Source organism: Lycium barbarum, chromosome 1 (assembly GCF_019175385.1).
Source record: "Lycium barbarum isolate Lr01 chromosome 1, ASM1917538v2, whole genome shotgun sequence".
NCBI classification, from domain to species: domain Eukaryota; kingdom Viridiplantae; phylum Streptophyta; class Magnoliopsida; order Solanales; family Solanaceae; genus Lycium; species Lycium barbarum.
This window is the reverse complement of record NC_083337.1, coordinates 3,663,025-3,678,283: the sequence shown is the minus strand read 5'-3', so window position 1 is coordinate 3,678,283 and position 15,259 is coordinate 3,663,025. Positions and strand designations below refer to the sequence as shown.

The window sequence follows — 15,259 nt, the reverse complement described above, 5'->3', positions numbered from 1 at the left end:
TATTTTAATATTTTACTATTTAAGTATCATCAATTGTAATATCGTCATAGAGTGTGTTATAAACCTTATGATGATCATAGAATATTTAGTGCTTTCTTCCTCTTATTTTTTACATGCATGTTAGTTTGTAGATGTTTTTTACGTCTCAATAGGATTAGTAAGGTAAGGCCTAGCCTCCTTGCTTGTACCTTTTCTTTGCATTTCGCGTTCATTATATAAGTAAAAAACTAGCCCTAGACACCTTGCCTAGTGAATTTGCTTAAAAAAAAAATTGCTGTGTAGGAATCCTAACCTACTATGTGGCCATGTAGTAGGTTGTTATTCGGAGTATAATTATAGGACAGAGAGATCCATTAAAAAAGATAGAGATAAGTGGAATCTTCTTATTTTAATGCTTTCAGTTGGATTTTTCTGCAGCTCTTTTCCAATACACAATAAAAATGGTCCCTGCCTGTATTTGAATCTTGTTATATCTTAGAAGACGAAATTGATGACCTGTTATTTGGCCCATACCTAGATCTTGAATGCCCACTCTGCTTGGGGAAAGAGATGCATGCAGAGGGAGAGGGTCGCTAAGTCTGTAGCCGACCCTCATAAGATCTATGAGGTACTACTAGAGATTAAAAAGAGTTATGGATAATAGGATAGACATATTCATGTTCTTCCTAATCCGTGAAAAGGGACTTAGTTTTGCCTCATCGAATATGAGTAGATTTTTTTTCTAGGAATAAAGAAAATCGCCAAGTTCTGGCTCGTGGAGTCTCAACCTGGTTTTATGCCTACGAGACGTTTGGTAACTTCAGAATGGAGTCCGAGTGCCCCAAGCTTGGTGCTTGGGGAAAGAGATGCATGCAGAGGAAGAGTGTCGCTAAGTCTGTAGCCGACCCGCATAAGATCTATGAGGTACTACTAGACATTAAAAGAGTTATGGATACTAGGATAGACAAATTCATGTGCTTCCTAATCCATGAAAAGGCACTTAGTTCTGCCTCATCGAGTATGACTATATTTGTTTTTCTAGGAATAAAGAAAATCGCCAAGTTCTGGCTTGTGGAGTCTCAGTATTGTTTATGTAATATTGTTGCTGCTTCTCTTTTGACTGAGAAGTAGAAGTAAAATCCTACTTTTTGACATTAGGATATTAACAATATCAGATCTATTGTTCTTCCTTTTCTTGATTCTTGTTATTTTTTATATTCAAATGATCTGTTGACCACTGCGTGCAAGCTGGCCCGGACACCACGATTATTAAAACAAAAACAAAAAAACAAAAAAAAAAAACTTCAAATGTTTGGAAGAAAGGGGTAGAGTGCACCTTAGGATCACATTTAATCTCGAGTCAATTTCTTTTGTAGAACCCTTCAAGTTGATCCATTTTGATCTTGGACAAATGTTCTCCTGTTCTTCCGTAAACTCGGCTATTGCTGGCCAAACTTAAGGGCAACAAGATGATCCAATGCACTTTGCAGACACTAAAAAAGGATCATAGTCATGTATGATGGCTCTCTAGTTAAAATCTGTGTTGCTCGGACTCTTCAGAAATGTCGACGGGTGCGTGTGGGATTCTCCAAAAGTATTGCATTTTTGGAGAATACGATATGGGTGCAGTACGTCAACATTTTTGAAGAGTCCAAGCAACATAGGTTACAATCAAGCTACCTTTTATCAGTAATGTTAGATATCGTTAGTATATTGTTTAGTGTAAGCTTCTTTCAGCCAATTTGGATAGCAGATGGAAGATGGAGCAGTAAACATTTTGTTAATGCAGGACGATACATTAAATTTTGGACGCACTTAGAAAAATTACTGTTTTCGCCACTGCATGTGGTGGATCTACAGTATTAACAGTAGTAGATCTATTTTCTCCCTTAATGAGATGAATTATAGCCACACATATATTTGTGACTTACATATTTTAGACCATAATTTTCAAAAGTCTTTAATTCAATTTTAAACACCGTGCCAGTCAACCGCCTTCACGTAAATTGGGACAGCCGGAGTATCATAATAAAGAAGTGTTAAGATGAACAATGATTTGAATTTGCGGAAGAAAGCAACTAGGGTTTATTCATCATTTTACAACGAAGAGAGAGAGAAGGTTCTCCTTTTCATTTTTCATTCACTGAACAAAACAAAAAACCATCTGTACAAAATACTACTCAGTATATAAAAAATTGGGCCTAAACTAAAACTTGGGCCTAAACTAAAACTGATCCACATAAAATAATAGAGCAGCTGGGCTCGGGTCCAACACTGAATTTATGTAATCCCAACATCCCCCCTCAAGTTGGAGGGTGATAGCACATCCAACTTGCCAAGTAAGAAACGATGCTGCCCACCTGTTAAACACTTGGTAAACACATCAGCCAACTGAGAACCAGTGGAAATATGGTGAAGAGAGATAAGGCCATCAGCCAATTTAGTGCGGATAAAATGACAGTCAACCTCAATATGCTTCGTTCGCTCATGAAATACTGGATTTTTGGCAATATGGAGAGCAGCCAAATTGTCACAAAATACAGGGACAGTGGAGGACAAACAAAGCCCAAAATCTGCTAACAAACGAACTAACCAAACTAATTCAGCCACCACTTTACTCATAGCATGATATTCTGCTTCGGCTGAAGATAAGGATACAACCGACTGCTTTTTGGACTTCCAACTAATCAGGATACCCCCCAAATAAACGCAGAAACCAGAAACAGATCGACGAGAGTCGGGACAGGAGGCCCAATCACTGTCGCAGTAACCCCGGATAGAGAAATCATGAGCATTATTCAGGAAAATACCAACATCAGAAGTCCCACGTAAATATCTCAAGATATGCAATGTAGCATCCATGTGGGGAACCCGAGGACATTTAAGGAACTGGCTAAGGTGTTGAACGGCAAAACACAAATCAGGCCGGGTGTGAGTGAGAAAGTTCAGTTTACCAACTAAGCTCCGATAAGATTCAGGATTAGGCAACAAGTCTCCATGGTCTGATTTGAGCTTAACACATAACTCAAGAGGGGAGACCACAGGTGACACATCAGAACACCCAAATTCAACTAGTAAATCTGAAATAAACTTCTTTTGATGTAACAAAACACCATGTGAAACATACAGGATCTCGATGCCCAGAAAATAATTAAGCAATCCTAAATCCTTGATCTTGAATTGGTCATCTAAAAACAGCTTAAGGGCATTAATTTCAGCAGGATCATCACCAGTAAGTATAATATCGTCTATATGGACCGCAAGGAACACAACAGATGATGCAGATTTCTTAATAAAGAGGGAATAATCATTCAATGAGTGAGTATAACCCCTAGAGCAAAGAGCATGAGATAGCTTGGCATACCATTGCCTGGAAGCTTGTCGAAGACCATAAAGAGACTTTTGTAGTTTACATACAAGGGGAGAAGTGGATTGTGAGGAAGTAGAAACCGAGAGCCCTTGAGGGAGTTTCATGTAAACTTCCTCATCCAAATCGCCATGAAGAAAAGCGTTATTAACATCTAGTTGGAATAAAGACCACCCCTGTTTTACAGCAAAGGCGACTAAACACCTAACGGTGCACATCTTAACAACAGGGGAGAAGGTCTCATGGAAATCAATGCCCTCAACTTGTGTGTCACCCCTAACAACCAACCTAGCTTTATACCTTTCTACACTACCATCAGCTTTGTATTTAATTTTATAAACCCATTTACATCCAATAGGCTTTTTGCCTTTAGGTAATTCAACAATAGTCCAAGTCCGATTTAATTCTAATGCCTCAAATTCCTTCCTCATAGCCTCTTTCTAGGCAATGTTGGCAGCAACCTGAGTATAAGAATGAGGCTCAGTTGCAGCTGAATGAGCAGCAGTCAGGGAAGTAGTAGTTGTTACACCCCGGAAAATTTTCGTTCGCGCACAGTGGATCGACTGGCGAAGGACAATTTCGAGTATCGAACTAGCGATGTCTTAAAGATATTTAGGAGAAGAATTATAATGCCCCTTATGTTGGTAATTAGGATCCAATTGAGTTTCAAGAAGTACCCACAAGCCAAATATAGGCACAAGCCATCCAAAAAGGGCGAGTTAAGGAAACACTTTCGGAGGATCTGGTTTGTAGGGACCAAAACTCCATTTTTAAGTCGGAATTTGGGAAAAAAACCACAGTAGAAAAGTTTTAGATAATTGAAATATATTTCCAACCATAGGTGGTGGGCCCTTACAGCATATCGGGATCAAAAGTTATGGCCACTTTACGACAGATAGTTCATCACGTTCTGGCATGACCTGCGACGACAACATCCGACTCTCATGTTCGACATGCGACTCGCACATAGTGTCGCATGTTGTGCTAGTGAGAGTTGATCAACTGGCATGACCTGCGACACAACATGCGACTCGCATGTTCGACATGCGACTCGCATATAGTGTCGCATGTTGTGCCAGTCCAGAATCTTCTGGACAATTATATATAGACCCAATTTCGTTCTAACTCATTTTTTTTCACCAATGTAGTCCTAAAACCTCTGGAACCCTCTCCAAACTTTCATCCACAAGAAAAATCAAGGGAAACCAAGATTTACAACATCAAATCCATGAATCAAAGTGTATGAAACCCAAGTAAGGTTCATCTTCCTCAAGGAAATCCAAAGAGGGAAAGTAGGGTTTTGGTGCTAGAAGGGAAAACTCCACTCAAGGCTTGTCCAACCATCATCCAAGGTAAGTTTCATGACTATTACATGTTGTTTAAAGATATTGGAAGGTTAAGGTACTCGACTTGTAGAGAAGCATAGCAAATGGGTCATTCAAGAGTGAATAGTGTCATGTTTGGTTAGTAGTTGAATTGAATCATGGATTATAGGGTGTTGTGAGTATGAATAGGTTATAAATGACTTGTAAACCCTGAGATAAATGTGATACGTGCGAAAATACGATATCGAACCTATAACCATAAATGTGATGAAATTGGAGAGAAATGGTAGATTTTGCTAAATGCACATAGATGATGATTGTTGATTGTGATATTGTGAGTAGCATTGGGAATGTTGGGAGTTGATATATAACATGGGAAAAGTAGTATAAACAAAGGAAGTGCTGCCCAATTTTTCCTAGAAAAAACGACGCGTTCTCATAGTTATTTAGCTAATGTACCTCGCATTCTTTAATGAAGGTGACGACGTAACATCGGAGGTGAACGAGAGACCGATAGCTTAGCTAAACGACAAAGGTATGTGAGGCTAGTCCTTTCTTTCCAATGGCATGAATCCTATAGTATAAGTTCTTTTCCTCTTCATGAGTTCCTATTTTCCGGAAAGCTAGAAGCCTATATTCATAAATGTCTCTATAAGATAAGAGATATGATATGATGATGCCATATTGATAGTGGTGTTATTTATTGCTTACACTCACCTTATGTTCTAATTCCTTCAAGGTGAGGCAGAATGTCAATAATTGCTCCATAATGAAATCGGAGAAATCATGACCTTACGTCACCCCGATAGAGTATAGTTGATCTCGAGTCTTATGCACGTATTATGATAAGCATATTCTAATAAGCATATTATTACAAGTATTTTTTATGAGCATGTCATGATCATATTACACCGCGCCTAGTTGGCCGGGCAGTCACCGCCAAGGCGGGAAGCTATACGGAGACACCATGACCTTCGGGCATGGGCAGACACCACTAGTGGGCGGCATGAGATGGTACCCCAAACGCGGGAGGCCTGGACGCGGGCTAATGTTATTGATTATCACGCCGTTCCGATATGGACGGGCAGCTTGCATATTATGCATATATGAGATTATGATGAGTATGAGTAAGACAACATGCAATACTTCTTTTATGATTGCCATTCAGATTCAGATGTTTCATATTGACGTTCACATTATATTATCATTGTCTTTCTTCATTGTTTATGCCTCTCATACTCAGTACAATGTTCGTACTGACGTCCCTTTCTTTGGACGCTGTGTTCATGCCCACAGGTAGGCAGGGAGGAGACGTTGCTCCAGATTCCTAGAGTTGCCAGCCGATTAAAAGCCCTCCATTGCTCCGGAGGTGCCTATGACAATCTTTTGTGTACAGTTGTATATGTGTCAGTTCATAGAGGCTCGTAGATACTCGATGTGGGTTGTATGGTCTCATGGAAGGGTCATTTTGTATGTATGAACGTATATGTATTATTTTGCTAGCCTATAGGGCTCAAGTATATACAATGCTTTTGTTTCCAAATGAAAATGGTTTTCTTATAAATTAACTATGAAGTGGATAATCGATTGATAAAGAGGCTAAGGAGTAGTAAAACGAGTGGTGCTCGGTGGTTAGCACGGGTACCCGTCGCGGCCCCTAGCCGGGTCGTGACAGTAGTGGAGCTGGAAAGGGAAGGAGGAAGTTGGACAATAAAATCAGAGAGATGGGAAGGAAGAGAGTGTTGTCTATTGCTTCTCCTAGTATCTGTAACAGGTGGAACAACAGAGGAAGGAGGGACAGAGGGAGAGGAACACCCAGATGAGGAGGTAGCAGGAGGAGAGGGTGTAGAGACATGCTCAACAGGAAGGGTAAACGAAGAGTCATCACTAAAAACATGAGTGGGTGCAGAAGAGGGTGTGTTGGAGAATTCAGGAAGATGAAAAGGAAAAATTGACTCTTGAAATGTGACATCTCTGGAAGTAAAAACAGATTTGGCAGCTAGATTATAAAGCTTATAACCCTTCTTGCCAAAAGGGTAACCAATGAAAACACATGGAACAGATTTCAGATCAAACTTTGATCTATCACATTTAGGTACAGTGGAATAGCATAGACATCCAAAACGTTTTAAGTGAGAATAAGAGGGTAATGTGCCATATAGGACCTGGAAAAGGGTTTTATTTTGTAGAACAGTGGAAGGGAACCTATTTATTAAGTAAGTGGCAGTTAAAATGCAATCCCCCCAAAACCTTGTAGGTAATTTAGACTGAAAAAGTAAAGATCTGGCAGTTTCAAGAAGGTGCTTGTGTTTTCTTTCAACAACACCATTTTGTTGTGGTGTGTATGAACAAGTAGTTTGGTGTACAATGCCATTATCTGAGAAAAATTGTAAGGCAGTGGTGGAGAGACCAATTTCTAATGCATTGTCACTCCTAATAGTTTTTACAGAGAGGTTAAAATGGTTCTTGATCATAGAAATGAAGGCTTTTAGTAAAGGAAAGGCATTACTTTTGGAGTGCATCAAATGTGTCCAGGTTGCCCTACTATGGTCATCTACAATGGTAAGAAAATATTTTGCCCCAGAATATGTTTGAGTGTGGTAAGGTCCCCAGGTATCGACATGAATGAGTTCAAATAAAGACTTAGAAATTGTGTTGCTATGAGCAAAAGACAATCTGCCTTGCCTAGCCAGTGGGCAAACAGGACAGACAAAGGACTGTTTAGAAGACAAATCAACAGATATGGAAGAAATTGTTTTCATTTTGGTAAAAGGAATGTGGCCTAGTCTATGGTGCCAAAGTACATCATTCTTATTAATGTGGTGCCCATCTTTACAAGGAAGTAAGGGAACAGAATGTAAAGCAGATTTGTGTTGATCACTACCATACATAGGAGCTACAGTCTTATTAAAAACAGTAGTAGGAACAACGGGTTGGGGAGTGCATGACGGTTGTACATTCTTTTGAAAAACAGAAACAGGAAAAACAGACTTGGAAGAGCATTGTTGTTCATGAAGGAGTTTGTATAGCCCTTGGTCAAGTCTACCAAGATCCAGAAGCTTCGTCATGGAAAGGTCCTGTATCAGAAGAGATGAGCAAGAAGTAAACAAAACCATGCAGTGATATTGTTGTATCAACTTGTGCACAGAAATCAAGTTGTATTGAAAAGAAGGAATGTATAATACATGATGGAGAGTCAAGGAGGAATGCACAGAAACAGACCCAATGGATGTGACTTTGGCTTTATAACCATTAGGCAAGGTTACCAAATAAGGGGTAGAGAGAGGGGTAAGGTCAAATAAAATATCCTTATTAGAGGTAATATGGTCAGTAGCTCCACTATCTATAATCCACACAACTCTACTATGACCAGACAGCATACAAGCATGAGAATCATTATTAATATAAACAGGTAAAGACAATACACTACCAACAAAGTTAGCAGAGCCCATCAGGTTGGGTTGAGAATCAGGTTGAGCAGCAGGATGAGAAATTTGAGTTTGTTGGAGCAGGTTCATGAGTTGAGAAAACTGATTCATAGACAGGCCAGGTATGGAAGATCCCATCTCTCCTGAAGCACCAGCAGAACTGGTTGTAGCTTTAGGAGCAGTATCAGCATGAGGCAACCAACCCTATCTCTGAAGAGGATCTGGAGACTCAACATCACCACTCACATTTGCAGCCACCTTTCTCCCTTTAAAAAACTTATGGTTTTGTGGATAACCATGGAGTTTATAGCACCTATCAATTGTATGACCAGGTTTTTTGCAATACCGACAAGTGAGGTTGAAGTCGACCTTCTGATTATATTGCCTAGGTGGAATAGGTGGTTGATAGGGAGGTTGTGGTGATCTAGTGTTGAAGTTTGGTTTAGTATTGAGATTTGCATTAAAGGAAGCAGAGTCAGGATTCAGCATAGGAGTGAAGTGCACTTGTCTTTGGTTCTCATCTTGGAGAAGAATATTATAAGCATCATCAAGAGAAGGGAGAGGATGCATCATAAGCATATTACTTCTAACACCCACGTATACGTCATTCAAATCCATGAGAAATTGGTGACGTTTATCCTCTTCATCATCTTTTTCAATCCCAGATTTAGCAGCACAAGTGCATTCCTTCCCATGACTCTTACGAATTGCCCCCAGTTCATCCCAAGACTTTTTAAGTTTGTTAAAATAGGAAGCAATGTCAAGAGAACCCTGCTGTATAGAAGCCAATTCCTTTTTTATTTCAAAGATTTTAGTTCCATTTACAGTTCCATATCGACGCTCTAATTGTTTCCATATACTCTCAGCAGTCTCTGAGTACTGGACACTCTCAGCAATGGTTGGTGAGATAGAACTTGTCAACCATGATATTACCATATTATTAACTCTATCCCATTGACGAATCTTAGCCGGATTATCATCAGAAGATGGTTTAGGACATGAACCGTCCACCAGTCCAATCTTATTTTTAGCAGAGAGAGACACTGTCATACCTCTCTTCCAACCGCCATAACCCGACCCAGAAAATGGAGTACCAACAAAGCATGGACCAGGAATATCAGAAGAATGGATGAAAAGAGGACTTGTAGAATCGGGGGCGTAAATCGTAGCATTATTACTATCATTACTAGTGTGCACCATTTTTGTTCAATGAGAATGAAACAAATATACAGAAAAACAACTACAAATCACTCAAATCAATACGAAGGTGAAACCGCGATTACCGCACCTCTGGAGTCACAAAAAAACCACCAAAATCAACACAGAAAATTAGAGAAATTAGAGTTACCGCACTTCTTCTCTTACTGGAAGTAGAAAAGCCTTGAAACAACTACGAATTGCACTCAAAATACGAACATAAATGCTTCGTCAACAAAAATCCATATCGCCAAAGAAGAACAGCAACAAAATCTTCGAACTAAAACACGAGGGTAACATCGATCGAAAGGTCTCGCCCAGATCTATCAAATCCCTCGCTCTGATACCATGTTAAGATCATCAATGATCTGAATTTGCGGAAGAAAGCAACTAGGGTTTATTCATCATTTTACAACGAAGAGAGAGAAGGTTCTCCTTTTCATTTTTCATTCACTGAACAAAACAAAAAACCATCTGTACAAAATACTACTCAGTATATAAAAAATTGGGCCTAAACTAAAACTGATCCACTTAAAATAATAGAGCAGCTGGGCTTGGGTCCAATACTGAATTTATGTAATCCCAACAAGAAGAGAGTGATAATTTTAATCTGAATATTTTCTCTCCATCAGTTGGTGTAACATACATTATATTAGACAAATTGCATATGATCCTCATGTTATTCGGAGTATAATTATAGGACAGAGAGATCCATTAAAAAAGATAGAGATAAGTGGAATCTTCTTATTTTAATGCTTTCAGTTGGATTTTCCTGCAGCACTTTTTCCAATACACAATAAAAATGGTCCCTGCCTGTATTTGAATCTTGCTATATATTGGAAGACGAAATTGATGACCTGTTATTTGGCCCATACCTAGATCTTGAATGCCCACTGTCTGTCCCAATTTACATGAAAGTGTTTGATTAGGCATGGGGTTTAACAGAAATAGAAAAACTTTTAAAACTTGTGGCTCATAATAAGCTTGAAATATTATGTGACTATAAATCATTTCATTTTAGATTAAAATGAGAAGTTAGAAATCAAATTCAAATTTCATTAAATATAGAGAAATGTTATTCTTTTTGAGACTGACAAAAGAGGAGCTTCACATAAATTGGGACTGAGGGAGTATTAAATAAATCAGAAAAAATAAGAAATCAAGTGTGGGATTCTCAAGGCATCCATGCTACTTATAGAAACCTCACTTATGCCATTTTATTGAGATTATACTTTTAACTAGTAATAATTTTAGCTTTTCTCATAGCACAGAAATAGAGAATGATAAAGTGATTCTATTGGATTTCTGGGCTAGCATGCTCGGTTTGAGGCTCAGGGTAGCACTAGCTGAGAAGGAGATCGAATACGAGTACAAGGAAGAAGACTCTGCTAGCAATATCAAAAGTCCTATGTGTCACACCCCATTTTTTACCCCGGAGAGTTAAATTAGAAGTACGACGTATTGGTGATTCCTATGTCTTTGTTTGTGTTTTAAGGAGTCGCCACCTAATTATTTAAGGTGAATTAGGACACCTAAAATTTATTAAAGTTATGTTTAAAGTTAGCTCTGTTTAAGGTCTGCGAAACTTAAGATTCTGGATAAGGGTTCAATTAGTCTAAAGGGAAGGTATTAGGCACCCTTTAAGACCCATTAACAATGGTTAACCGACCGGACTTATAATTAATTAGGCTAAGTGTAAATATAGTATTATAGAAAAAAAGAAAGTAGTTTTATAAGTATGATTAAAATTATAAAATAGACATATAAGAACGATATTTAAAATAGAACTTACAGAAAAATAATAATTCGTATAAAAGGATACCTTTTAATGCTATTTTTTTTTTGAAATATGACTTATAAATGTGGTTAAAGTTTTAAAACGAAAGTGTAATAGTGTTGTTAAAAATAATACTTGTAGAAAACATAATAGTTTGCGTAAAAAGAAGATTCTAAAGGTTAAATGAGATTTAAAGATATTGCTAAGGCCTTAAATGAAAAATATAATAATATTATTCAAAAATAAGATTTGTAGAAAATAAGATAGTTTACGTATGACTAATAGCCTTTTAAAAGATGATTTATCAAATGTGATCTTTAGATAAAAAAAAAATGATGTTATATGAATATGGTGGTGTAGAAATGCCTAGACTTATGTTCTTAAATATGATGAAAAGTCCATAAGTTTCTTTCTATATATTTTTTTTTATCACCATTTATTTAACCAATTTCGACTAAAAATATGTATAATTGAATAAATCTTGAAAATGTTTATAAAATATAATTGGATTCCTATTTAACGACGTTTTGAAATTCATGAGATAGTAAGAATGAAAGATGATTCTTTTAACTCAAAATATATAGTCATATTATTTGAAAATCAATTACTTGAATAGATGTTATAGATACTATAAATAGTTTAGAAAATACGAGTGTAATTTTGTGGATTTAATTACCCATTACTAAACTAAAACCCTCAACATCACTAAGGTTTATCTAAATTAACAAACAAAAAATGTTAGTCATATGATACACATCAAATGCACACAAAAAATAAAATAAAATAGAGGAATAAGCATGATGTAAATGGGCTCAGCCCATTAAGGAATACTGTTGTCCGCTACTGTTGGGCTTCGGCCCAACAAATTTTATTCATGTATTACTGCAGGCTGTCTCTGTCTGTTGGGCCTTGGCCCAGATGTTATTTTTTGTTTGGCCGCGGACGGGGTTGGACACGAGAGGATTTTGTTGGGCTTTTAGTCCGACACCAAATGCGGGAGACGATGAGTCCCGAATTAGGACTCCAGTTTTTCTCCGATGTGTACATGTAAAAAAAATATATATATGATAAAGATTAGAAACGCACATAATTGTTAAATAAGGCAAAGCACATATAATATTAAACTTCCAAATATGCATGTCAACAGCAGGCATAAAGACAGTTGCTCAATGTGAGCCTAAATAAGAAGGATAGTATTAAGAAGTGTATGGAGCTCTCATGGATAATAGCAAAATGTTTCATGGTTTTAAATATCACAGCTTGGTTCAACCGTCTCATAACAAAACCAGAAACGCCGGAAGTAATCAGAAGCCAAAGACTTGTTAATTCTAAACATAAAAATCTGGAAATCCAGTATTAACTAGGCGTAGCATGTCAAAAGTATAGGGATCAGATTCTGCCTAAAATTCTAAACACCACTTAAGACCAAAGCCAAGTTGGATCATCCCATAGGTAGAAGTTAACAAAACAGAACCCGAAATCATCTATATGGAAATAAGCTTGTATGCGTAGATGTATACATTCAATAATACTTCAATCTAAAATGTTAGATGCGGAAACTTTCCAATCACCTAGGATCTAAGTGACACTATGCATATGGTTTTATCATCCTTAACGCAAGTAGTAGTAAACTTGATCTATATCATGGAAACAGAATTCATGCAACCCAAATACACTTGAAGAAAGCGCAGGACATAGAGGGGCAGAACCAAATTTTTAAAAAAAATGGTGAAGGATAGGCAAATACAACTCATACAGATTTTAGAGAGTTGAAAGAGGAGATCTTGCGAAGTTCAAGTTAAGACGCCTTTTCATTCTCTCTTAGACAACACTGGATTTATACTTATTCTTTTGTCTTTTCCGGAACCAGTTTTATCTTTTGCGTACAGAAACTGAAAACAGTTCAGTTTAATACTCACACACATATAGCATAGATCTTATTCGTCAAATGAAGAACCACAAAAACATATTCCTCCAGCAGGGAAATAGAGTCAAACACAGAGGTATACTTCACAGATTTGAGTCACATATGAACATATTAGTACTGCCAGACATCCATATACATTTTGCAGGATGTTTTAGACTGCTGATACCTAAAACAGTCACCTGATCATCCTGAACCAACTAGATCAAATTCTGGTTCCAAAGGCTAATATAATGCTGAAGATACACAGGTTGAACTTTTGGACTTGAAACTATTTTTTGGCGATATGAAATCTTAAGACTAGCTGAGGTAATGATCAGAGCTTAACCAAAAACAGAACTTTGAGAAGACATATATTAATGTTCTGTCAAATAAGTAATACTTCAACAAACCTCTCATTCAAACTAAAAAAAGCAACTACTTCCTTGGTTCCTAGGATAAAACAACTCATATATATATCAGGTATACTCTCATGTATACATCATAATGTATACATGATATTTCCTATTTATGCAATAAACAACGGTCAGTTTTCACAGCCATAACCAATCTCAACACAAAATAAGCCAAATAGGGATACCTAGGCAGGTATATATCAGAAGACTCATAGTTTTAAGGAACTAATGGTCAAATTCGAGGAATACTTAGGAACAACACCTCAAATGAAAGATATGACAATGCTAAAGTTAATATGCTGATAATGCAGCCATGTTTGAAGGCATTCATTCAATAATCAGATTTAAGATTTCTAAGGAAGTATTTAGGCATACGTGATCTTCAAACAGCCCAAAATGCATGTGTATTAAACTCCTATGATCGACAAGCTAGCAATGCATTAATCATCCCTCAAGAGCAGTTGAATTATAACTATCCTAGCCTAAGCTGAAACATGTTTGACAGCGAACTAATCAACTAAGCCAAACTAGATTCGGTTACATTACACACTCCACTTGAAACTAACAGTAACCACATCACTGCTACTGTTTTCATATCAACATTAACCAAGACAGAAAACTTAAATCTACAGATTGATAGACAATTATAGAGATGATTCAGCGTCGATATGTTCTAACCACATACACAATATTCCTAGGATATACATACCTTAGTGTGTATATCATATGCATATTGAATGTATATCTTCTTCTTACTTGTTAACCGAACTGTATATCCTATGTATATCCGACTTTAAATAAGTTCTAAGTCCTGAAAATTCAGTCTGAGCATCCGAATTTCAGTATAACTTTCAAATTCATTTAGCAATTAATATCTATCCTAACAGCACCCAAACATCAAAGCAATACAACGACACAGAAAACTACATAACTACTAAATAGCAGAATCAGCTAAAATTTAACTAAAAGCAGAAATTAAAGACTAGAAGTGATAAATGTATCGAGGTTCACCTGTTTTGTGCGCAATGAACTGAGATGTCGAGGTCGTCGAATCTACTCGAACTCGAAAACGATTAAAGTAATTAAGGCTTCAGATTAGAAAGTAAAAATAGAGTAATATGTGGCTATATTATTGATCAAAATTGATGTTTTGTTTCTTGGGTTCTAAATCCTCTTCTGATGTTCGGATTTCTTGTTCTTAAAAAAAATAAACCATTCAAAAAAAACAAACAAAATCCCAGATTTAGAATAGGTAAAGTAGAAATGTTGAGGATAGTAAATTATCCCCTTTTTTATGAATCAAACCCAGATAAAAAAAAGAGTCCCCCCCTCTCTTTCTGTTTCTTTTTCGTTGATTTCCTTTCTTCTTTCTTCCTCCTCGTTGTTCTCCTCCTTTGTTCCCGTTCCCTTTTTCCTCTCAATTCCCCCTTCTTTATAGGGTTGTGATCAGGGTTTTAGAAAAGGAGGAAGAGAGCGTGGGGGGACAGAGATGAGTGGGTGACAGAGGCGCGGGGACAGGGGTAAGTGGAGAGGAGCGGGGTGCGAGAGAGACGAGGGAAAAGGGGAGCGGCGACGATGAGGGAAAAAGAAAAAAGAGAGAAAGAGAAGAGGGGAGGCGGAGAGAGAAAGAAGAGAGAAAGAGAAGAAAGGAAAGAAGTAGGGTTAGGAGAAAGGAATTGGGCCGGACCCGGGTCGGGTGAAAATAGAATTGGGCTGGTCCGTTTGGGCTGGCCTATAAATGTAAATATGGGTTGAAAAATGTGGGTTGGGTATAGAAATGTGGGTTGTTTGTTTGGGTAGGAAATAATATTGTATTTGTATTTTAAGCCACTAATTTGCTGAAAAATATTGGTCCTTCCTCCGCTAT

At 37.4% G+C, this 15,259-nt stretch overlaps 1 protein-coding gene across 1 annotated transcript; it reads right to left on the bottom strand.

Moving 5' to 3' along the window:
* Positions 1-8,303: 8,303 nt before the first annotated feature.
* On the bottom strand, positions 8,304-9,299 carry LOC132627217 (uncharacterized). Its single transcript, XM_060342431.1, has one exon. It carries the CDS (start codon positions 9,297-9,299, stop codon positions 8,304-8,306), a length of 996 nt encoding a protein of 331 aa, XP_060198414.1.
* Between the last annotated feature and the right edge of the window lie 5,960 nt (positions 9,300-15,259).